This window comes from Meles meles, chromosome 17, assembly GCF_922984935.1.
Source record: "Meles meles chromosome 17, mMelMel3.1 paternal haplotype, whole genome shotgun sequence".
NCBI lineage: Eukaryota > Metazoa > Chordata > Mammalia > Carnivora > Mustelidae > Meles > Meles meles.
Genome location: NC_060082.1, coordinates 25,300,872 through 25,325,450, shown reverse-complemented (window position 1 = coordinate 25,325,450; position 24,579 = coordinate 25,300,872). Strand labels below are relative to the sequence as shown.

General features: G+C 53.0%; 1 protein-coding gene across 1 annotated transcript; it reads right to left on the bottom strand.

Annotated features, from left to right (window-relative positions):
* Positions 1 to 5,808: 5,808 nt before the first annotated feature.
* Positions 5,809 to 24,244, bottom strand: SLC26A9 (solute carrier family 26 member 9). The gene is made up of 20 exons (XM_045983312.1): positions 24,120 to 24,244; positions 21,264 to 21,403; positions 21,030 to 21,140; positions 20,205 to 20,380; positions 18,320 to 18,484; positions 17,598 to 17,750; positions 17,210 to 17,292; positions 16,315 to 16,462; positions 15,902 to 16,015; positions 15,612 to 15,689; positions 14,952 to 15,047; positions 12,962 to 13,068; positions 12,248 to 12,317; positions 12,034 to 12,126; positions 11,814 to 11,927; positions 10,951 to 11,232; positions 9,849 to 9,903; positions 8,574 to 8,719; positions 7,020 to 7,091; positions 5,809 to 5,856 (listed from the first exon to the last, which is right to left on the bottom strand). The coding sequence occupies exons 1-20, from the start codon at positions 24,242 to 24,244 to the stop codon at positions 5,809 to 5,811; spliced, it is 2,376 nt and encodes a 791-aa protein (XP_045839268.1).
* Between the last annotated feature and the right edge of the window lie 335 nt (positions 24,245 to 24,579).

Genomic DNA, 24,579 nt, shown 5'->3' with positions numbered 1-24,579 from the left:
TTGAGGTCCTTCATCCATTTTGAGTCTATTTTCGTGTGTGGTGTGAGGAAGTGGTCCAATTTCATTTTTCTGCATGTGGCTGTCCAATTTTCCCAGCACCATTTATTGAAGAGGCTGTCTTTTTTGCATTGGACATTCTTTCCTGCTTTGTCGAAGATGAGTTGACCATAGAGTTGAGGGTCTATTTCTGGGCTCTCTATTCTGTTCCATGGATCTATGTGTCTGTTTCTGTGCCAGTACGATGCTGTCTTGATGATGGCAACTTTGTAATAGAGCTTGAAGTCCGGAATTGTGATGCCACCAACTTTGGCTTTCTTTTTCAATATTCCTTTGGCTATTCGAGGTCTTTTCTGGTTCCATATAAATTTTAGGATTATTTGTTCCATTTCTTTGAAAAATATGGATGGTATTTTGATAGGGATTGCATTAAATGTGTAGATTGCTTTAGATAGCATAGACATTTTCACAATATTTATTCTTCCAATCCAGGAGCATGGAACATTTTTCCATTTCTTTGTGTCTTCCTCAATTTCTTTCATGAGTACTTTATAGTTTTCTCAATATGTTATCTCTTAAAAGGCTTAACTTTTACAGTAAAGTTCTTAATCCATCTGGAATTGACTTTTTTGTAAGTGGTATAAGATCACAGTCCAATTTTATTTTTTTTCCAATGAGATAACCAATTTTCCCAACACCATTCCTTAAATAGACTACCCTGTCCTCAGAGATTGGCAGGGCCAGCTCTGACATTTTACTATGTTTTCATATGTGAAAGGGCCTGTTATTGGGCTATTTTTCTTTGCCTTGGTTTCTTTGTTTATTTCTGTGTTAATATGACTAACTTAATTATTATAGCTTTAAAATGTGTTTCCATATCAGGCAAACCCTTTTCTCCCTCAGTCTGTTAATGTAGTGAATCACATTAATAAATTTAAAAAATATAAACCACCCTGGGAACAACCATTGCTTAGATAAACCCGCTGCTGGATTTTCCTTAAGGATTTTTGCAATTCTGTGTATGAATTTGATTTTCGCCTGTAATATTTCTTTCTAATAATGTCTTTCTTTTGGATTCAATATCAAGTGTATAGCAGCCTTGGAAATCTCAGACAAAATGGTAGAGATTTCCAGCTGACCTCATCATCCATTCCCCTTCTTTCTAAGTAGCAAGAATCCTGAGTTTGAGCTCAGCAGATGAATATTCAGCAAGACCACATTTCCCAGCCCCTGGCAGCTGACTTTTGCCCTGTGACTACATTTGGAGAATGGAAGGTAAGCCCAAGTGTTGCATGTGATTCAAGGAGGTGTTTTTATAGACACACTCTTGTTAAATCCCTCCCTCTGTGCTCAGATGTGATGGCCATAGCTCTAGCAACCCTGTTGGACCATGGTGGTGAGTTTTACACCACAGGAGGGAAGTAGCCCGAGTCCTTGGGGAGCCTCATGACAATCCCAGCTCTGGCATATCTACTTTTGGATTACTTTTACACAAAGAGAGAGAGAGAGACTTATTTCTACTAAATTTACACTATTAAAGGGGTGACTTTTCTCTCCCTCTTTTTTTTTTTGCATTCTCTGAAATTATATATATGTATGTGTGTGTGTATGTGTGTATATATATATATATATATATATGAAATTGGGCCCGAAACATAATATATTTTTCCAACAATTCTAAAAAATAAAGTAATCTGAGCCTGGTGTTTTCTCTGTTTTACTTAATGGCTGGAGGATTTTCAGCCTTTCTACTGTTCTTTAAATTCCATTTTGGTAAATTATATTTTATTAGCAATTTATTCATTGCACTTTAGTTTTTAACTTTGTAGTAGTTAAGAGCTGAAGCTCTGGAGCCAGAATACTTGGGTTGAAATCTTTTTTTTTTTTTTTTAAGATTTTATTTATTTATTTGACAGCAAGAGAGGGAACGCAAGCAGGGATAGACAGAGAGGGAGAAGTAGGCTTCCTGCTGAATAGGGAGCCCGAAGTGGGGCTTGAGCCGGAGACCCTGGGATGATGACCTGAGCGGAAGGCAGCTGCTTAACGGACTGAGCCACCCAGGTGCACCCCTTGGGGAAATATTAAGCTCCTTCATGTTCATGGAGTTGTGTTGAGTGGGAAACTTACATAAAACCTTTCTGGGGGTGTCTGGATGGCTCAGTTGGTTAAGTGTGTGCCTTCAGCTCAGGTCCTGATCTCCAGGTCCTAGGATGGAACATCTTGTCCTCAGTTCCACGCTGAGCAGTGAGCTTGCTTCTCCCTCTGCCTCTGAGCCGCCCACCTTCAGCTTGTGCTCGACCTCCCTCTCTCTCAAATAAATAAGTAAAAATCTTAAAAAACAAACAAACAGACACACCTTTATGAGTTTCGGTTTCCTCATCCATGAAATGGGGATAATAAGAGTCTGTACCCCTTCCCATTGTTGGGAGGATTAATTGAGTTAATATGTATAAAGCAGTTGGAAGCTTATAGTAACAGCTCAATAAGTTAGCTATACTCTCATTACTATCTTTTTCTTTTTATTTCTTTGAGTTTATTTGTTTGTTTGTCTGTTTTTAACTACCACGGTTGAATATCTGGTTCATTAATTGTCAACTTTTTTCCTGTTTTTGAAGATTTTATTTTAAGTAATCTCTACACCCAGCGTAGGGCTTGAACCCACCCAGTGTAGGGCTTGAACAACTGGGAGATCAAGAATTGCATGCCCTACTGACTGAATCAGCCAGGTACCCCTCCCTGCAGGGTTTTTTTCTTCTTAAAGATTTTATTTATTTATTTGACAGAGAGAGAGAGAGCACAAGCGGGGGAGTGGCCGGCAGAAGGAGAAGCAGGCACCCTGTGGAGCAAGGAGCCCCACGTGGGACCATCCCAGGACCCTGGGATCATCACCTGAGCTGAAGGAAGACACTTAACTGACTGAACCAGCTAGGTGCCCCTTCCTGCACTGTTTTGATACATAGTATTTGCATTCTTGTTTAAGTCTGAATGTTTTCAGTTTTCCATATGATCTCTTTTTGGACTCTGGGTTATTTAGAAATATTTAAAAAAAAAATTCTAAAGGGGGGGGCGCCTGGGTAGCTCAGTTGTTAAGTGTCTGGCTTGGGCTCAGGTCATGATCCCAGGTTCCTGGGATCGAGCCTTGCATTGGGCTCCTTCCTCCGTGGGGAGCCTGCTGCTTCCTCTCCCATTCCCTCTGCTATGTTCCCTCTCTCACTGTGTCTCTCTGTCAAATAAATAATAAATAAAATCTTTAAAAAAATTCTAAAGGCATCCTTTTTTGGTGCAAATTGTCTTTTTGTAATTGATTTTTAGCTTCAATGTATTGTGGTCATTGCTTGTGGAAAAGTCCTCTTCAAAATTTGTTGAGAATGATGTAGAGCCTAGAATGTGATCAACTTCTATAAATATGTTATGTGTACTTAGGAAGTACAAATTTAAATGTTGTGTGTACAATTTAACACATGTCCGCCAGATCAAGATAGTTGACTTTGTTGTTTAACTCTTTCATATCATACTCCTTTTTTTTTTTTTTCATCCATATGGTTTACCAACAGTGAAAGAAATGTCCTGAAATCTTCCATTGTATTGGTGGATGGCTCTTAGCCCCTCGTTTCCGTCTAGGACAGAGCAAAGCAAGGCCAGCCTGTTCTGGAGGTGACTTACTTTGCCTTAATGTAAAACCCGTCAAACACATGCATTTGCTCACATTTCAAAACCACTTTATTACCAAAATGAACAAAAGGAGAATGCTGTTTAAATTAAATAAATTACACAAACATCGCGAGTCCCGGGCTTCCCCGGGGATCCCATCGTCACAGGTCAGTATCACGAAGAACATTCAAAAGTATTGAAATTCTGGATTATTTCACTACCTTGCCCTCCTTTCCTGCCTCAGTCACGTGCAGACAGTGGTCTGTTTGACTTTGCTTGGGTTCTTTTCAAAGTCTTCTGGCAGTGAGGTTTTCGTCAATGTTTCCCTCTACCCCATGCGTTTCCAATTTCACCTCCACTGTCTGGACACTTGGTTCAAAGGACACCGCTGCTGGGGATGTCCTGAGGATCTGTGACCTTCTCCCACCTCCTGGGCCTGAGTTGGACTTTCAAGGAGGTGGAGTAGGGGAGATGAGTTGTCATTGGCTAAAGTTCTTGTCCTCCTGGAATTTGGCACTTCGGGTGCTGGGCACGGTGAATCCCAGATAACATTGTCTTCTGCCTTCCAAGTCTTGAGTTCCATTGGCAGCCAGATGGCATAATGAAATCACAGGGAAGCAATGCTTGTAGGCCAAGAATCTGTTGGCTCTTTGCCAGCACCCTCTCCTTTAACTCTAAGAAGACTTGCTAGCTGACCGGCTCACTCAACACACAGACACACAGCATAGGTCAGGCTGAAGTTAGGAATTGGGGCTTTTGTTCCCAGGTTGGGCCAGCCCAACCTGTTGGGCAGGGTCATTGAGTTGAAGGAGCTTGGAAGAAACAGTGGGGGGAAGACGGAAAGGTTTTCTGGGCACTTCCATGGGAATTTCCCCAAATACTTGCACATGCCATCTATTTATTTTCAAGTCAACAGTAGGGTTCTTCAATTAACCCCTCACATCCATGAAGAACGTATCCCTCTTCTCATCTGTCCTAGACGATGACTTCAGGTTCTGAGTCTGTTAAGAAAGCCCGTGGAGGAAGACCCAATCTGGATCAGCCCTTTGCCACGTTCTGCACCCACTTGGGGGGTGTCACTGGCTCTTGGGGGGCTTCTTCCCCTGGCTGGCCGAAGGATCGAGGCCCCAAGCTGATAAGGGAGAGTTAAAATCATTGGCTCTTCACCAAGTGAAAAAGCACAAAGCTGATTTCCTAAGCGGAGGAGGCATTTCTGAAGTCAAGGGGACCGTCAGGGCTCAGGTCCCACCATCTGGCCCTTGGTTGCCCCGAGTGCACCCCACCCCCCAAGTCTCTAGTACAAGAAAGGATTCCCAAGAGCTTTTATGCAGAATAACTGGCATCTGGTACTAGGTTGCCAGAGGACTCTGGTGGCTACCCACCTGTCCTTTTTGGATTCCCTCCGGGTCTCAAGTGGAGGGGAGCAGCCCCTGAAGGCAGCGGGGAGAGATCAAGTTTGGGGACAGCTACGTTGGTGGGCTGCCCCAGGGGAGGTAGCTCTGGTGGTCCCAGGACCCTAGCCACCCCCAGGCTTGAGTCTGAAGTGCTGAATAGCAGCAGAGCTCCCAGCAGCCTTGAGATGAGGAGGAAGGAGGCAGAGTCAAGACTGAGATTCCTGGGTCGTAGGGAGCATGTGGTCCCAGGAGCGCACAGCTGCCAGGGACAGAGTTGGGGCAGCTGGAGGGGGCAAGCCATCGAGCCCTAAGCAAGTTCGTTCCCGTGTCCTGTGATGGCTTGATACCATCTGACACCAAGCTGTTTGGGCCCGAGGGCCTTTGCACACTAGGTCAGCAGGGGCCCATTCTCCCTTCTGTTCTTGGCGCATTCTTAAAGGCAGCAGTCTGGGCCAGGGAGCAGGGGTGCGGTGGGGTGAGCTGTAGGCTGTCTCATTCTGGCCAGGGCCCTGAGCGTCAGCAGGAGAGTGAAGAGGTGGTTTTCCTTGCTGCTGAGGTTGGCTGGCTCTAGAGATGACAGGAGGCAGGCAGGGGAAGAAGAGAGGAGGAGGAGGAGCAGGAGGAGGAGGGGGAGGGTAGGGAGGAGCGGAGGTCCTGGTGGATGTGCTCTCCTCTACCCACCACTCCTCATGACCCCGGGCTCATTCTTCTTGGGAGTCCCGGGTGCCACATGCTCTGGAGACAGTGTGGGCGGCCGGCCGGGCCCTCACAGGGCAGTCAGGGTCTCCGTGTGAAACATACTCCCGAACATCTCCTGCAGGGCCACGGAAGGACAAGGGAGGGGAAGGGAGGGCGTTAGACCTGTTAGATTCACAGTGGCTGCAACCGTGAGGTGACCCTATGAGCCCCTGGCCCGAGAGAGCTTCCGAGGAAGCGTGTGAGTGTGAGAGGAGATGCTTGGAACCTGCTCAGAATCACCTCTGGCAGCCTCTGTGACCTCCACGTGTCCCTCCTCCTTTTTAGCTTCACTTTCTTTGTTAGCTGACAGGAGGGGGAAGATCAGACACGCTCTAAAGTCCTTTCTTGCTCTGATAAGCTGTTCGGGGGCCTAGCCAAGGTTTTTGGAATGTGCTAGAGATTCCACGGGAGAACAGAAATCAGCCTGCCAGGTCTTTGTAGCTCTGGATCTCTTTCCTAATGCCTCCCACACGCCGTCAGCACTCCCAGAGACCTGTTCGGAGGACATGGAACTCAAGCCCAGAAGGAAGGAGAAGAGGTACAAAGTGAGATGTGACCCCCAGGCCCGAAGCCAGACTCCTCCTCAGCTAGTCATCTGGGTTTCTTGTAAGTCAGGGCAGTGGGGTGGTCCTAGTTTCCCTGTCAGGACCACGGGGCCCTGTGCGGATGCTGATGCTTCCTCCCCACCGCGTGGCCACCAGCACTAAAGGGCTGGCTGTAGGCGACAACATTTGTAGTCTTCGAATTCTTCTGACCCTCCCCAAATAGAAGTGTCCTGAGGGCAGGGGTCTCAGCGCTGGATGCCCGCCCTGGAACTGCGCCAGGCAAACAGTCCTCACATGTCTGTTGCATTCGTGAAGGAACACACGAATCCCTCACAGATCCTGTGAGGTAGACGGGGCCAGCCGTCCCCCACAGCTCCCCTGCTCTACAGTGATAGAAACGGGGGCCTTGTGTGTTCTTTGTCCATCCCAGATCATGTGTGAATACGGTGCAGAGTTCAGCATAGACGTCACCTCCTAAGAACCTTGTCCTGTGCACCCCCCTCCCGTGATGCCCGTCAGGGAGTGAGAAGAGGTGGGATCTGCTATTATAGGAGAGTTGAGAGAGCAACCTTGTGGCCTTCAAGGGGCCGGCTCTGGCTTGGTGGGGAGAGAGCCTGGTGAACACCTTGGGTTTGGGAGGGTCTCCTTCCCGCTCCTGGCCCCCCACCCCCATACCTGTTGCCCCTCAGCTCACCTGCTCTAAGTCCCAGTAGCTGGGGCTGTCCTCCTCCAAATCATATAAGGACAGCTCCGGGTCCACTGGAGCCTGGAAGGGGAGAAGATGAGTGCAGGATGAGCTCCATGATTGGATGACACAGTCTGGTGCAAATGGCAGCCCCGGAGGGGCACCATGTTTTCTGCCGCATGACTCGCCCTCTCGCTTCTTCCCTCCCCTCCCTCCTCTACCTCACAAAAGGTAGCACGGTGGCCCTCCCCCTTGCAGCAGAGGGGTGCATCTGGGGCTGCCCTCCTTTGTGGGCACCTTAGAGGCAGGGGAGGTTGGCCTAGCTGACAAGGACGATTGGCCAGCTGCCTGACCTTGCGCAATCCATTTCCCTTCTCTGGGAATATTTTTCTTCATCTGCAAAAGTAGGATAATTGAACTCACTTGGTGGGCTTTCTACTTCACCATGCTGTCAAAAAGGGGTGTGTGTGTGTGTATAATTTATATATATACATAGATGTATATGTGAATATATTTTATAATATGTAAATATAAATATAAATATATTCTACATCCATAAATCATTTTAGATCTATAACCATAGTAACTGGGCATAATTTCTGCAGTAATAAATGGTGAGGATTCTTCTAGAATCTTCCTCTTTTTGCTCTGTGGAGCCCAAAGGCCTGTTGCTGCTCAGTTGTTCTAAGAGTGGAAGACGGGTGCCAGGGTCCTGTGTTTTCCCGGGCAGTCTTTCAGCACTTAGAACAGATGGTTTCACCTTCATTAGTCTCTTACGGCAAAGAGCAAATGGTTGCTTCAGGGCCAGAAAAGCCTTTCTTATGACCCAGGACAGGTGAGGTTTTTTATATAAGGAGGTCTGGGGTGTGGAGTCTTGGGAGGACAAGGGCAGGGGCTGCTGAGCTGGGAGGGGCCCTAGGAGAGGAATGGGGGGGAGGCCGGGGAGGTCCAGGCCAGGACCCCAGTCAGTGGGGTGGAGTTCTTCTGCCTCCCCAGCTTTCTGGAGTCCTAGACAGTGTGATTTGTAGCTCATTTGCATACCATTTAGTGAGCTGGCAAATTAAATGTCAAGAAACTGAGACCAAACTTGGATCCAGCTTCTTCATCCATCACCAGGCTGAAACCTCTAAGCTCTGCTAGATTAAAACAGGCAGAATCACTCCCCTCCCTTGCCCCAAACCTCTTCTAGAACTAGTGAAGGAGGAGGGCAGGTAGACAATGCCAGAATCCTGGGCATACTCTAATATGCTTTGAGTGTTTGTGTGACCTGGAAATTAATACTAATAAAACATATTACAGTAGGCAAAGTGCTTTCAAGTGACACAAAAGGCGTGATTATCAGTTAATCTTAAAAAGGAAGCAAAAGAAAAACGCTGTGAGGTAGGTAAGGTTAATTTAGGCTGCTTGTTCTACAGATAAGGAGCTCTGTGATGACAGTTTTAGAAAAGTGAAAGGACAGACTTGGTGCTGGAACCCAAACCTCCTCCTATGTTCTTTCTCATGCCCCCGGTCCTGCCATTTCAGTGCCCCGGGCCTTGGCTTCCCAATGTGCAGGGACCTTACCCCTTGGAAGTCACGTCCTGGGGCCACTTCTCTGGCGTTTGCCTGGGCAAAGAGGACAGCATCGTGTATGCTGGGAAAGACGTGGTTGCGCTCTAGACACCCATCTTCAAAGACGCCGCCGTGGCTGATGTCGTTGTACACCTGGGCTGGAAGGAGGAAAAGGCTTTCAGAAAGATAACAGTCATGTGGTCTGGAGCTGGGGGTGGGTTGTGCTCTTTGGGGCATTCCCAAAGTCCAGACCAAGGCATTGGCCTTGCAGTATCCATTCTGGACAGCAGAGGGCAACGTGAGCTTGAGGATGCCGAACCTCCAATCCAGGGCAGAAGGAAGCGGTTTGATTTAGAGAGTTGGTACTTTGTGGGGATTGAGAGGGAAAGGCTAAACCATCGACAAAGAGGCTGCTGGCACTTCTATCCCTGGACGGTTTGTTCTTCCTCTCGTTTCTCTAGACCTTTCCCACAACCTCCAATGCGTGGAAAAGCCCTTACTTTTACCAAATGCTGGAGATGATTTCCTGAGGACTGTCCAGTGAGGGAGGAGCCCACTGACTCTAACTGCCATTGCAGGTTCTCCCTCTGAGCAGGTTCCTTGGAGCCTGGGTCCTGCTCAGGCTAATTCTGAAGTTGGGACAGCCCCCAGAAGGGCTCTGGATCTCTGCAGGAAGTGCGGTGTATGTGCCCCATCAGTCCTCTTATATGTCTGTGTGTCCTTGCTTTCGGTCCACGACCTCACACTCTGCATCCCACAGATGATGTGAAAGTCTTCTGCTCTGTGGACATGTCCTCAGGGCCGTGTCTACGCACCCTCCGGAGATGGTGTGTATATAAAACAGCGTGCCCGTGTGTTCCCCAGAGAGCTACCGTGCGTGTGTGCTGTCTGCTCATTCACAGGATCACAGGTTTGAAGAAGACTCCAAATTTATCTAGTCAACTCCCTAATTTGATGTAAGTAGAAAGTGATGCCTAGGCATGAAGTGACTTGGCTAAGGATGCAGGCAAATTAGTAGTGGGGCAAATCAGAATCCGGTTGTCCCTCTTAGACTTCACACCCTGCTTTCCTGCCTCCTTCCATTACTGAAACCTCTAGGCTGTTTCCCCAGTCCGGCCACAGTCTCTTCTGACTTGTGCTCCAAGCGCTTAGGAGCAGGCAGTGGCTGGGGGTGAGTTATTTGAGTGCTCTCGTGTCCACCCTCCCACGCAGTGTTCCGCCAACCTGGTCCTCCCCTCTCCCCCCACCCCCAACCTTCGGGTCCTCTAAATGTCCTCTTTCTCTCACCGTGGATGTTCACCAAGAAGACCTTCACACCGATCTTCCCGTAGGTGGAGCTCAGCTAGAAGTGGTGGGGGAAGGGCGTTGGGATAGGGAGACAAAAGGAAAGGAATGTTCTGAGTAGGTCTCAAAAGTGACTCACAAAACCGCACTTCAGAGGGGAAGCCAAACAAATAAGCAGCCAGAGATAAACATAGCAGCAAAGCACACCCCTTCTCCCTGGAGTGCTGGCTGCCAGCTTTTCTGGAAAGCAGGACAGAAATGGACTTTGCCAATGAGGCGGGCACTTAAAGACGCCGTGGCCCCTTCTTGTGGGGTCAGAGCTTTCCCCTCAGTAGCTTGAATGTCCAGATTCCACCTCTCTCCCAACACTGCGGCTTCAGGCAGAAGCTGCGGGGAGGCTGGAGACAGGTTTGGACTCCAGGTCCCAGCTAGGGAAGCAGGCTGAGCCCACCGCTGGGGATGGGGCTTTCTGAGCATCCAGCAGATGCTCTGTGTGTGATACTCCGTCTCTGTGCTCTCCATAGGCCTCAGTTTTCCCGGGCTGCCTCTATCTGAGCCAGCTCTGAGGCTTGCTGACTCCCTACCATTGGAGGCATTGCTGAAAAGGTATCAGATGGATCGATACCTCTACTCAGGGTGTCCCATGGACTGCCGGTTTGGCCTGAGAATGTGGGGCACTAATATTATATCTTCTCTTCTCACTGGACTGGAATTGGCTGATGTTGGGGTGTCTGGGTGAGGGTGGGAAGGAACAGCAGATCGTGAACCGGGGCTGGGCCGGACTCTACTCAGAGGACCCTGGGGTGGGTTCCTGGTGGCCTGAGAAGGACCTTGGGATGGCCTCTGGTAGAGACCAGGGCTAAGGCAGGTGGGACAGCGACTATCCCTCTGGGATTTCTTTCCAGCCATTCATCACTGTGGGCTGTTTGGGCCTGCTTTGCAGAGAGCAGCCTCTCCTGGTCATGTCCGGAGGAAAGCTCCCTTTGGAAATGAATGAAACCTCCCTTGTCAAAATGAGGGCTCCAAGGAAAGGGAATGTGGGAGAGCAGCGGGGAGGGTGTTGGGGTGGACGGCGGGCTGGCACTCCCTCTGCCTGGGGCCTCACCTTGCCCAGGGCTTTGATGCCCATCAAGTCCACAAAGCTCACTCCACTCATATCAAGGATGATGGTGTGGAAGGTGACAAAGGGTGGGACGCTGGCCAGGATGTCACTGGGCTCACTGGGGGTCTCAGCGGAGGCTGGTGGCTCACAGTGGGCCGCTGGGGAGCTGTCAGGGCTGAAGGTGATGTAGGAGACGCTGGCGCCGTTAGCGGGAGTCTGGTTGTTGTTGGGGTCCGTTGGGGAGGCGTTCTCGAAGTCCTGCTGAAGCTCCTGCAGGGAGACAGTCTGGGGGTGGGGGGGTGGGGGGCAGGGTATCATCAAACTGAATCAGACTTTGCTGTAGTTGAGGCAGGGGCAAGGAATGTGCAGGTGGGGGTCAGTAACGTCAAGAATGTCGAGGTGGTGAATACGAGCCCCCAGAGACCCGCAGGGAGGGCACCTCCCAATGGCCTTTCCCCAGGCGGGGCCTGCGTGCTCAGTTTCCCACCATCCAGACAGCGCTGGAGGAGGCATCTGGGAGAGGCGCGGACGCCTCGGCCCACTCCGCTGTGGGAGAAAGTGCCTCTGGAAACAGCTGTGCCCCAGGACTCCCGCCCCCACATCTAAGCTGGGGGGCACCCCAGCAAATTCACCGCTGCTCCCCCTTTGGGGTTGTTCATAAGTCTATGCGCCACATCCCATCTTAGCCAGAAAATGAGGAGGGGCCGTGGGGGCTCTGTGGTTACCCCCAGGACCTGGCGTCCCCTCACCCAAGGAGAAGAAGGCCCAGAGACTTTACGTCTTTGCTTCAAGGAGTGCTGGGAGGAGGGGTCCCCGGGGTGGGGGGCAGGATCCAGGAGGGTAGGCTCCCCCTAGCGTCAGTTCACCTTGGTTTTCATAAACCGAGACTTCCTCTGCTGTGTGGGCCTCAGCCTCCCCTTCTCCTGCCTCCTGAGGTATTTTTGCTTGGCCAGCAGCACCTTCTGGGGGTCCACACCCGTCTGCAGGGAGAGAACAATTGCAGTTTGGACCTCTTTGGAGGTGGCCTGCCTCCCAGCGCCGTCTTCTCTGGTCAGCCCCTCTGGCCACCAGAGTCCTGAATCCTACCTTGGCAATGACCTTTTGCCTGAAGATCTCCGAGTTGGCAAAGTAGAGAGGGGAGCAGTAAGTGATAATCTTTACCCCTTCGATTTCCTGGACCTAGGACAGGGAGACTGAGCTCAGGTGGCAGACATGTCTTTATTGGCTTTTTTTTTTAACCCTCTTTTCTTTGGGGTGGGGGCAGGGCAAAAGAAATAGGTCTTAACTTTGGATTACTTACCCTATTATAGGTCTTGGGATTAACATAAATATCAGTGTCCATGACCTGGGCCAAAGCGTAGCCATTTCGACTGGATGAAAAAGGAAAAGAAAAACAACCAAGATCATGCTAAAAGCCAGTGGGCCTGGAAGGATGCTGGGATGGGAGCGGGGGCAGAAGCGGGATGGGCCGGGGTTTCTTCTTCCTCCCTGGGCATGCTGGGTTGGTCTTTCTATACTGGAGACACATGCCTGGTGGCCTATGGCTGGGCTATGACCTGAAGGATGACACAGCTCCCAGCCTGGGGCTCAGCACAGAGAAGAGGTGGAGTGTGCGAGGTGACAAGCTTGGGTGGCCCGGAAGTCACCACTTCCTGGTTCTGAGTTCTCAAGGAGGGAAGACAGGGCTTCCCTCTCATAGAGCATCCTGCCTGCCCTGGCCTGAAACCTCTTCCTGCGGTGCCCCTGACCTGTACCCCTTAACCTTTTTATAGGAAGGACATGGCATCTGTCCTCTGGCCTGGTATTCCCCTGGGGAGGGTCCCATTTGGTCTGGGGACTGGCAATGCCCTTGGACAGACTCCTGTTCTTCTCCTACTTTGTCTGGCCCCCAGCCCTCCGAGCCCAGGAGGGCTTCTTCTGAGGCTTTCGGGATATGGCGGTCAGTCAGCCCAGCCTGGGCGCGGGGGGGGGGGCCCACTGCTGTGCCTTGTGGGGGTGGGGGGCCGTTACTTACAACTGAGTCTGGAAGACCACCACCAGGGCGGAGAAGGCGACGCCCACGGCCACACCGTACGGCAGGCTCAGGAAGAACGAGGATAGGAAGCTCACCACCCAGACACACTGTGAGGACAGACATGTCAGAGCAGGCCTGGGGAGAAGGCTGCCTCTTCTGGGAGGTCTTTCAGGAATAGCCAAGGCCATTCTCTGTTTCCGCAAACTCAGATCCGCCCTCCCCTTTCCATGGCGTTTTTGCCCTGTCTTATGTATTGTGGCTCTGGGTGCGCTTGCCCGTCTCCCCCAGATGGAGCGTGGCTAGCAAGCTCGCTGGGTTTTTAGGAAGTGGCCAGGCCACCCAGGGAGGTCGCATGGAGCACACTGAGAGCACGAGGGTCAGATCTGCCCAGGTTCAAAGTTTCATTCTCCCACTCACTAGTGATGTGAGCCAAATTGCCTGACCCTCAAAGGGGAGTAGTGACACCTGTTTCATGAAAGGATGAAAGAGCTAAGGCACCTAAAGGTCCTAGCCTAGCGACGGGCACCCAGTGGTCACTCCACAAGCATGAGCTCCCTTTCCCCACCTAACGGGAGCCTGTGTGTGCCCGACACAGTCTCAGGGGTCTTCCCCGCCTACCCGCCTGGGGTCTGGCTATGTGGGTAGGGGCAGGGTTGGATGCTGTTGGCTGGACCCCTTGATTGTCCTTTACAGTCTCCCAAATTCCTCTAAAGGAAACAAATCTGCCCACATTCCTGTAGAGAACAGTGAGGCTCAGACGGGAGCCCAAACACAATGTAAATATCAGGGACGATTGTCATGACGGGGATTGTGGCAAGGTGGTAAAAGCAGATCATTAGGGTGGGCATTGGAACATTGCTTTCCCCTATCCTCATCACTCACTGGGGGACCCCGAATGGACCGGTCACTTCTCTGGCTTTAAAGATTTTCCTCAGGTACCATGCAGGCAACCCCAAGAGACAGTACCACGCAGAGGTTTGCCTGTCTAAGATTGGGGTTCCAATCCTGACTACTACTTACTACCCCTGTGGCCTTTGAAAGTTCTGTAACCTCTGTGAGTCTTGGTTTCCTCATTTTTTTTTTTTTAACTTTTATGCATCTAAGTCATCTCTATACCCGATGTGGGGCTCGAACTCACGACCCAGAGATCAAGAGTTGCACGCTCCTCTGACTGAGTCAGCCAGGCGCCCCTTGGTTTCATCATCTTGGAAGGAAGTCCGTAAATCCGCTCATAAGTTATGGTGGAGCTTAAATGGGGATGGTGGTTGGAGTTGTCAGTACCTGGTAATCTTAATACTATTGTCCAACGCAAGATGCGTTGGGACCGTGACTAATCGTAATAGTCATGTTTGCTGAGTGTTGCATGGCTGCCGGGTGCTTTCCCATATGATCTCACTTAATCCTCAGCCCCAGTGTGTGATGCTGCCAAGACCGTCATCCCCATTACAGAGGAGGAAACACAACTCCAGAGAAATCTGGCAACTCACTCCAGATCCTGGCACACTGGCTTTAGGTTCTAGGGTTTTGTTGTCACTATTTTTTTTAGAACGATTTCTATCTGCTTTTGCTTTTTTTGCAACTACAGATCATAAAAATAACCATAGTTACGTTTTACTGGACCCGGGTACAATTCAGATAACATGCTTCTTACTTGTATTATCTCATTTCTTCCTCATAAACACCCCGGGGGGCGGGTGGTGGTACAGAGTATAAGATACCCATTTCTCAGATGAGACAGCCAAGACTCAGAGAAGTTAAGGGACTTGCTGGGGACTTGCTGGTTTAGGGTCAAGCACAGAGCCAGTGAGCAGCTGAGATAGGGTGTGAACACAGGATGTCTCACTCCAGACCCTGGGCTCTTGGCAGCTGGTTCTGCAATGAGGGAGCCGCAGAGCAAAGGGATCACAGGCAGAAAGAGCTGACGGGGCTGTGGGGTTGGAAGAGGGTACCAGGGGCCTGGAGGGGTACCCAGAGGCCCCCCAGTACCTACACAGTCCAGCTTGCTCTTCTTCCACAGGTAGTAAGGGTCGGCGAGCTGCCTGAGCGAGTTCTTGAGGTTGACAGCGATCAGTGCTCCCAGCACAGACTGGAGAAACAGAACGTCGTTCTTTCTCACCTGGGGGGCCCCCTTCTTCCTCCCTGTCCTACACACCCCCGCCCCTGGTGTCTTGCAGGACAAAGCTGCAGTTCCAGAACATCTCTGCTGGTAGAGCCCCCAGATCTCTGCACCCCATCTTAGGGCTGGAGAGTGCAGGTCCAAGGCCGTGGGTCCCCTCCAGGCCCTTCTCCACGCCACCCCTCCCCCCTCTCCAAACCCCCCCCCCCCCCCCCGGTGCCCAGAACCTTCTGAGTCAGACACTCTTAAGCACTTGTAAACACTGATGGGGGGACTGACCCTGGGGTCAGAAGGCTGGAGTTGGCGACCAGCCCTGCACTTAAGAGCTATATCACCACAGATCATTAAGACTGCCTCAGCCTCAGTTTCCCTCACCTATAAAAGGAGGAAAGTAAACCCTGTGTTGTCTACTTCACAGGTTGTGATCAGGACAAAGTGCGACCATGCCGTCACTTTGTAGAGGGTTATGCAATGCCTAGGGATTGTTCTTACTGAAGTCTCCTGACTGCCTGTGCTCTCCCGCTGCACTCTTACCTTGGGGAGGGGGTATAGATAGGACCCCAGGACCAGCATGGTGATCATCACGACCAGGGACACACACAGGCTTGCCACCTGTTCCGAGAAAGGGTTGGGAACAGGGCATAGGGGTGAAATTCTTGTTCTTGACTTACTTCCAACAGATGCCTTTGGTGGAGTGGAGACCGATGAGGGGAGAGGAAGGTTGGAGAAGCAGCTGGCCCAGCTTGCAGGTGGTCCGGCTCTCTGGGGCTGCTGTTTTGTTTCCCTCTCACCTCTCGCCCCAACTCCCTTGCTACAGCACTCACCTGGGACTTTCCTCCAGCTCCATCCACAGCCAGAGTGACAGAGAGAGCACAGCAAATGACGTGGATTTTAAAGAAGGAGCCAAAAAAGTTGCTGCAGCCCAAGGCGATCATCTCCTGTGGGGACAGGGGCAGGATCGGAGGCGGGGGCCATGGGGGGGTGGGCAGCAGGTAGAGACCAGACATGGTCATCCATGCAAGCTGGATGTTGGGCGTCAGACTTGAGAATGACCCTACAGCTAGAAGGCCAGATACTCCCAAGCAAGCTGAAGTCAGCCTCCTGTGGTCATAGCCCTTCCTGCTTGCCGGCAGGCACCTTGCTCACCGCAGCCCCAAGAACCCCACAGTACTTGTCGCCATGCCTCTGTGGGACGGGGCCCGTCCTGCTTTGCCCTGCCGGTGGTGGCTGGACCTACCTGGTTCGAATCCACATCATAGCCGTGCTTGCTGGCCAGGGTCCGGCCCATGGCCAGGTTGATGACATAGCCCACAATGGCCAGCGAGAAGGCCGTGCCCATCATGTCCTTCCACTGGGAAACCACAGGCAACACGGGAGTGGGGAACCTGCCAAGGAGCCAGAGAGCAGGCAGGGCCCGGAAGTGTGAGAAAAGGAGGGCGAGTCCTTCCTCAACCCACGGGGACCAGCCAGGCCCCAAAGTGTGCCCGGGTCTACGTCCTCAGTATGACCCTGCGGGGCAGCTGCCGTCACTCGCATCGACAAAACAAAAACCGAGATGTAGACCCTCACTCGTCTGAGGTCCTGAAGCCAGTAAGTGGTGGGGTCTCGTGTGTTCACGCCCGGGTTCTGGACTCTGTGCTCACTAGTTCACAGATCCACAATCCCCGCCCTCTCCCTCTCCCCCTCCAGCCTCCTCTCCAGCCCTGCAACACAGGCACCACCTTCCCCTCCCAGGGCCCGGCGTGGTGCCTGGCACAGAGTCGATGCTCCATACGTGCTGTTTTGAGGCTAATAGCTTCCTTTCCACATGGAGGAAAAGAGCCGACACATGAGAGCAGGCGAAGAGCCGGCAAAGGGTCAATCAGGGAGGCTTTGCTCTGGCGGCATCCAGAAAATGGGACATTCGGGGAGCTGTGTGGTGGTTAAGATTCACCGTTCGTAACACAGCTAGCGTTGGCTGATTGCATGGCTCTCTTCCAAAATAAATAACAGAAATCATTTCCACTTGGTCATTGTCATAGAGTCTACAGTGCTTCGTCATCGAGGTTGTCCTCTCTGGGTCTCTGAGCCCAGGCCTTCATGGGGGGCATGTTGTTGGGGGGTGGGCAGGCTTCTTGGGCACCCGGACTCACCCATGTTGGATCTCTCCCACGATCTGCATGTGATACTTCTGGGGCATCTTACAGCCCCCAGAGATAGCTGTCGCCACCACCACCTGCAAACCCCAAAATGCAGAATGGGGATTGGCAGGGCAGGGCTCTCCCAAGCCTCCCTTTTCTCTGGGGACCCCAAATCCAACTCTCCTTCTCCCTCAAAGGGGAACAACCCAAGGAGCAGGAGGAGTGGGAGCCATGTACAGGGGATGGAATGGATTTACCCAGCCTCCAGTTCTACTGGCTGCCAGTGGAGGGGGAGGCAAAGGTCGGTAAGGGCTCCCTCGGCCTTGGATGGAGCTGAACTCCATTTCTCATGGCCTCTCCAGCCTGGCCCCCAACACTCCAGCCCAGACAGGGTCCTTACCACGATCATCTCCGTAGGGATGGGGAAGCGGATCCTGTGCATATAGCGAGCGTTGAGTTCCTTCACCAGCACCAGGAAGACGCCACTGATGAGGGCGAAGATGAGCGAGGCGATGTTGGTGTGGGGGAGGTTTTTGCAAATGTCAATGAAGGTCTGGGGGAGAGAGCGCCATGCTCATGGACTCCCACCTCTTCTTCCTGGGCTATCCCCACCCTTGGGTGTCTAACCCAGTGGAAGGATGTCATCAACGTGAACGGAGGCACACCAAAGCAGTATTCAGACCCTGGTCTCCCACGGCTCCCCATTTTCCTCCTGCATCTCCCAAAGGGTTTGCTGGGAGTTCACACCAGTGTGGGAGTGCTGATTCTTTTTCTCTTTTTCTCTAGGAAGAATTTGAGCTCAAGAAAGAGAGTTGGAGATAAGACATAAGGAAGGAATTCCCAGGTAAGGAGGGGTGGAGGCACCACATCAAGGAACTGATGGAGAATGGACAGCTCCTTTTCTGCAGGGATTAACCACAGAGAACCTCAGTGAACTCTAAAGGTCACGGTTTCACCCTCGCTCCCAAAGTGGGAGCCCCCAGAGAATCCTCTCGGAACCGTGGGTCAACCTTGTTTGCGAACATCGTGTAAGGAGGAGCTCACAGCTTCTTCCAACAGTAACCCCTGCTCTGTGCCTGCTTGAGCCCCTCCCCATCTGCAGGGATGCGCTCCTAGACTCACAAAGATGATGGACCCCGGGCCTGCATAGGAAGGGATGGTCAGTCCAAAGATGTACTTGAGCACCGAGATCAGGATCTGCAGGCCGGCCGCCGTCATGAAGCCCCGGATGAAGGACTCGGACAGGTAGATGGCCACAAAACCAAACTGCACGAAGCCCAGGCCCATCTGAGACGAGAGGGGTGGGGGGGAAGAACGAGAGGGGTTGGCAGTGCCCACATTGGCCGGACCCAAACCCGGGCTGGGGTTCCAGGCAGCAGCCCCAGGGAAATGAGCCCTTTGTGACCGGGTCTGGCCCTCTGCTGTGCCAGGCGCATCCCGAGTTGGCTTGGGGGCATGGGCCTCTTTGTTGCTTCCTCTCTCTGGCTTTGGTTTTCTTATCTGAAGAATACACCGGCTCCTCCCCCAGAGAGGTCCCTCCTCTCTCAGTGGACGACACCACCATCCACCCAGTGGGCTAACCAAAAACTTGGGGGTCATCCTCCCTCAACCCCACATCCAGCCTACCACCAACGCCTTTAACGGCCCTGGCCAAATGTTCCATAAGTCTGCCGCATCGTGGGAGCCCTCTCCTGGCCCTCGTGAGTCTTGCCTGGGCCTCTGCAGAGTCTCCTGACAGGCCCCCTGCTTTGGTCCTTCGAACCCACTTCCCGCTTCTCTTCCCTGTGGCCTGAATGACCTTAGAGACCACCAATCCCACCCAAAGGCACTGTGTAGGGGACAGGCCTCAGCCTTCATTGTCTAGCCTCTGCCTCTGTTTCCAGCCTCTTCTCTGGCCCATCCCCCAAAGCCACCTGCTGTCCAGATACCCCAAACTTCTTGCCTCGTCATTCCCTGGTCAGTTCACATCCTCAGGTCTCCATGCTTTAGGGTGCGTTCCCTCTGCCTGGACTGTCCTTCTGCGCCTCGTTCGTTCAGTTCCCGGCCAGCCTCTACTCGTCCTTTACACTCCGGTCAAATGTCACCTCCTCTCTGAGGCGAGGCCTTCCCCGACTCTCGACTCTCTCTTCGCTGCTCCCACACCCTTTGAACACAGCTCTGTTATGCAGCTTATCTCGCGGCCTACACGTTGATCTGTTGACATGACTACTTCCTCTGCTGGGCTGGGAGCTCCTGGGGAACCGGGCCCCTTCTCTGCTTATTTTTCCCCTGAGGCCTAGCCCAGCTCCTGGCACAGCGAAGCAACCAGAAACATTAACTGAATGAGCGGACGAATTAAAGGTGTCGTCTGAGGTTGCTTGCTTCCTCCTCTAGTGTCCCACCAGGCAGTGTTTCCCGTCATAAAACCTAGCAGAGGGGCGCCCGGGTGGCTCAGTTGGTTAAGCATCTGCCTTCGGCTCAGGTCCTGGGATCGAGCCCCGCATTGGGCTCCCTGCTCAGTGGGGTCTGCTTCGCCTTCTCTGTCTGCTCCTCCCTTTGCTCATGCTGTCTCTCTCTTTCTCAAATAAATCAAATCCTAAAACAGAAAACACCAAGCCCCCCCACTCCAAAAAAAAGCCGAGCAGAGGCCTCTCCAGTTTGTGCAACTGATGTGGAGCAGGCGAGGCTGTGGCTTGGGGTAGAGGATGTTGGAGAACTAGGACGACTGTGCTGGCAGAGGGACGGGCATTGGAGAGGGTGGCAGAGAGAGGCCGTGAGCCTTCTGGATAATCTGGGACTCGGGACAGTTTTGCCAGGGGCAGAGGCTGGTCTCAGGGACCAGCGGGAGGCAGGTGAGGAGAGGCACCGATTTCTGGAGGTCTTTTGTGGCCCCGGGAATGGGGAAATGGGAGGGGGCAGAGCCTTGAATCAGCGTCAGTGTCAAAAACTGGCTTTGGAGGCAGGGGCAGGACGGAGAAGATGCTCTCCCGAGGCTGAGCCGTCGGCAGGGACACGGCGGTCCCCTCACCTGGATGATGGCTGTCAGGCATGCCAGCGTTGCTGACACGTGCAGCCTCTCGGCCTCCATGGCCGCCGTGTCCACGTAGCTCTTGTTGGTGGCATTGTCGAAGACCCAGAACTTCGACTCTGGGGCCAGCTGCAGACAGATGTTACCCACCAGGATGCTGATAACGGCAAAGGTACCTGCGGTGCCCACCCAGCCAGCGAGTCAGAGGTTTGGAGCACAGCCCTGGACAACAGAATGGGGCCCAGCAGAGTTTCTCTGTCCCCAGAGGGATGGGTCCCCCCCACCTCCAACGTTCCTCTCCAGCAACACAACAGCCGCTCACACGTCACCGTGACCTGCGCGTTCAAGATGCTTTTACCTCGGCTGCTAGTGTGATTTCGTCGGGCGCATGAAGAAATGAGCTTGGAAATGCAAGCAGTGCCTGACCCAGAAACAGGCCTTGTGAGCAGGCCCCTTGTCTCCCCGTCACTTAGCACCAGAGAGCGCCAAGTGTCCCTGCAGGGACCAGCGTGAGAGTGACAGGGCAGCTTCCCACGTCTGTTCGTCTGTTCGGCACTTTGGGGCTCAAGTATATCCTGGCCCACCGAGTGTTCCCCACATTCCGGGGAGGGGGACGGAACAGGGAGTGCTAAATGGGCTCACGGCAGCTCCGCGGTTCCTCTAAGGTCCCAGGGGACCTGGGAGTGACTCTCACAGTGACAGTCCCTTCGGGACCAACGGGCACCCGCTCTAGGAGAATGCAGATAGAAGACAGAAACCCCTCTGCCACGCCCCCTGTCCTCGGGGTACAGGCCACCTTGCCCGCTGGGAGGGGAGAGGTCTTACCTGGCACCATCTGGTGTATACCCCCCAGGAAGAAGTAGGTGAGGAGGGGGAAGAAGGAGGAGTAGAGGCCATTGACGGCAGGAAGGTTGGCCAGCAGAGCAAATGCCATGCCTGCAGAGGACAAACAGATTGCAGGCTCAGGGGTAGGGCTGGGTTGTAGAGGTCACAGGGGGCTGGGAGAGAGGGAAGGGGGAGCGGCAGGCCAAGCCCACCTATAGGGCATGGACCCCTCACCTTGTGGGACCTGGATGGACCCACCGCTGAGCCCGCCCAGCAGGTCGGGGATGATGTAGTCTTTGATCTTGTACTTGGGGAGCCAGGAGAGCACAGGGAGCAGCCCAAACACCACAGCTTTGATCTTGGCCGAGGAACATCTGAGGGAAGAGGGTAGGCTTCAGTCAGCACAGCATGGTTTGGACACTCCGAGTTGCGGAGGGATCACAAGGTCCCGTTCCTGGTCATTCATTCATCCACTCATTCATTCGGAATTCATTCAGCATTCAGTAAGCACCCACGCTGGGCCTGATGCCGGGGACACGGAGGAGAAGGGGCGGGGCTTTCTTTAGGGAGCCATCCACATGTCCTGGGCTTTAGCTGGGCGTCTTCTGAAGCTGGCTGCTCCCCTGGGACATCACGTGACTTGGTGTGAAGGCATGGATTTGGGGTCACTTAGCCTTCCAAGCCACAGGGTCCAGCCCCCATCTCAGACGGCCTTTCTCCAGGCTGACGGAACACAGGGCTGGGCACCCAGGTCTGAGCTTCTGCAGCTTGGTGTACACACCGGGTTGTAATTACTTGCTTTTCATCTCCCTGAACAGCAAACCCCACCATGGCCAAGGGCTGTCTTGTTCATCTTGTGTATCTTGTACGTTGTATCGGGCTGCTTAGTAAATATTTGCGGAGTAACTAAATGAAAGGATGATTGAAAGGGTGGGCTGGTGTTGGAACTCAGTCAGAGTGGGGTCTGCCGCCATCTTTCTCAGCACCGCCCCCCAAAGGAAGCTCCGTTGTGCTTGCAGGGTATGCCTCTGCGGCCCCACCGTCCCTCGTGTGTGGTGACTCCGATGCTAGAGTTCTTCCTACTGTCAACTCATCGGGGGTGCGGAAAGAGTCGGGGAGCTGTTCGCTTGTCAGGGCAGGGTGGGGAGAGTTGATTCCTTCCCTGTTTGTTGAACACCTGGAGGTCTTTTCATCGAAACTCAGGAGTGGTAGGAACAAGGGCCTACAAACTCGAGGGTGACAGCTCGTGGATTGATGACGGGAAGGAGGTGGGAGGCATTTGCTTTTCTTCTCCCCGTGGAGGGAACTCAAATACTCGGGGCCCACGTGGTGACTCACTGGCCTGCTCTGATTAGGACTCCTTTCCTTCCCAGCACCCATTCCTGCTCTTTGCTGTTGTTCAACAATAGTTTCCCTGATCCTGGGTCCCCTGGATGGCACCCAAGACTAAAATCGATACAGACAATGCTTTGTACCCTGTGTAGAGCCTGAACAGGTTTTCTGTCTCAGCCTCCACTCTGGGAAGGGCATCACCACCAACACCCTCTGGGGGCAGGTGGCTGCCTCTCCCATCCTGGGGATGGTGGACAGGGCACTGACCAGCGGCAAATAGCTTAAAGCATCTCTAAAGCTTTGTCCTAAGGGAGACCCAGCCCTGCAGGAACTCGCTCAAGTTCGTTTGTGGCAGAGAAACTGGACTCCCCAACACAGAGCTGACTAGGGGAAGACACACCACCGCCCTGGGGCTCATACCTGCCCGGCTGTACAGCAAGCCTGCCGTATGTTGGGCAAGGCGATCTGAGGCCCCAGAGAAGGGCTGGAAACAGATGCCAAACACCTCTACAGAGGCCTCTGAGCCCAAGAGGGAAGTGGACAGAGGGATTAGCTTCTAGCCATTCATTCATTCCTTCATTGAACAAATATTTATTGGAGCACCTTCAGAGTGTCAGGCACTGTTTAAGGCTCCGTGCCAGCCTCGTGGGAATTGTTAGTTCCCTCTACCACTTTATAGTTTTAATCTATAATCTTTTTAGCCAACAGCAGATACCCTCAACCCTCCAGCACAGAAACAATCCGAACTTCAACTGCTTGGGAACCAAGGCTGGCAGGGCCCGCCTGTCCGAGGAGCCCAGCTGTAGGTGCCGTGCCCAGGCATTGAACACCCAAGGCTTTGGCTGTAGCCTGGCAGAAAGGAGCCTCCTGGGAGAAGCAGGGTTGGGCCAGGGCTAGTAGTGAAGACTCCCGTGGGTGATTCCCCCAGCCTAAACCAGTTCCACCTGCATCTCCATTCAGCCATTGCCAGTGACCTCAATCCAGGTAACTGAATCAGCTGTTTCCCCAGGGGCGTGAGGAAGAGCCAGCCAGCCCACCACCAGGCCCGAGCCAGGTCTGCCAGGAGTGTAGGAAGAGGGAAGGTGAAGCTCATAGCCTCGGGTTTCTGCAGGATGAGCAGAGATCATCTCATGAAGCCCCCCCCCCTTGGAGGTGAGGTTCTGCTGCCCCCCACAACACAGTGCCAGAGATCTGAGAGTGGAAAGAGCCCGGGGGTCTGGAAGGACCATATCCTGGTAGGGCCCTTCTAGGAAAGCCCAGGAATTTAGGGGCTGCCTTCAGGCCATCTCTGGATCTGCAGAAGGAAGGGACATCTAGGCAGGAAAGAGGACAAAGGGCAGGGAGTGGTGACGGCTTCAGATTTGTCTTGATCAGGAGGGAAAGGACGTTAAAGGAAGGGCTCTGATGCCCCCACTGCCCCTGGGGTAGCACACCCATCTAGAGCTCCCTTAAGAACCCAAGAGGGACTTGAGTGGACAAAGAATACGGCAGGACCTCATGCCAGGGATTGGAGATGCCCTACAGCTCTTCTGGAACTCGGGCTGCTAGTCCCTCCCCCACAGCCCCCGGCCCCGCTCCAGGTGTGGGCGTCAGTCCAGGAGAGCTTGTAGGATCTTAAAGTCAGGGTTCCAGAACCTTCCCTCCCCACGGCTTCACCCAGTCCTGTCTCAGCCATACCAGTACAGGACCCATACCCCCGTGCAGAGGGATTTTTGGTGAGGAGCAGCAAAGAGGCGTCTGGGCTCTGGGCCATGTTACCTGAAGGCATGGCGAAGTTTCTCTCCCAGTGGGTATGTCCGGTCCTTCTTCTCAAACTCATCATCAAGGACGGTGAGAGAGTATACAGCTCGGTCTACCACGTAGCGGGGCCTGGGCTGGTTCATGTCTGGGGCATTGACAAGCTTTGGGAGAGGCAGGAAGGGGAGACGAGGGGCATCTCTGGCTGGCACCAGCTCGAGGCCTTCTCTCTCTCTCCAGTTCAGGCCAAGCAGGCTTTTATCCTGGTTTTTCCCCGCCCCCACCCAGCAAGGTGCCTCCCTTCCCGCTTTCAGGTCTTTCCACCAGACTCACTTCTTTCGGTGGCCTTCCTTCCCAGGCAATGATGAGGCACACACTTGCCCCGGCTGTTTTGCTTGGCGCCCAGCACGTGGCTGGCACGCCACCCCTGTGACGTCACTGTCACCCCCGCCGCACACCAGGCAAAGAGGAGGTGGGAGTA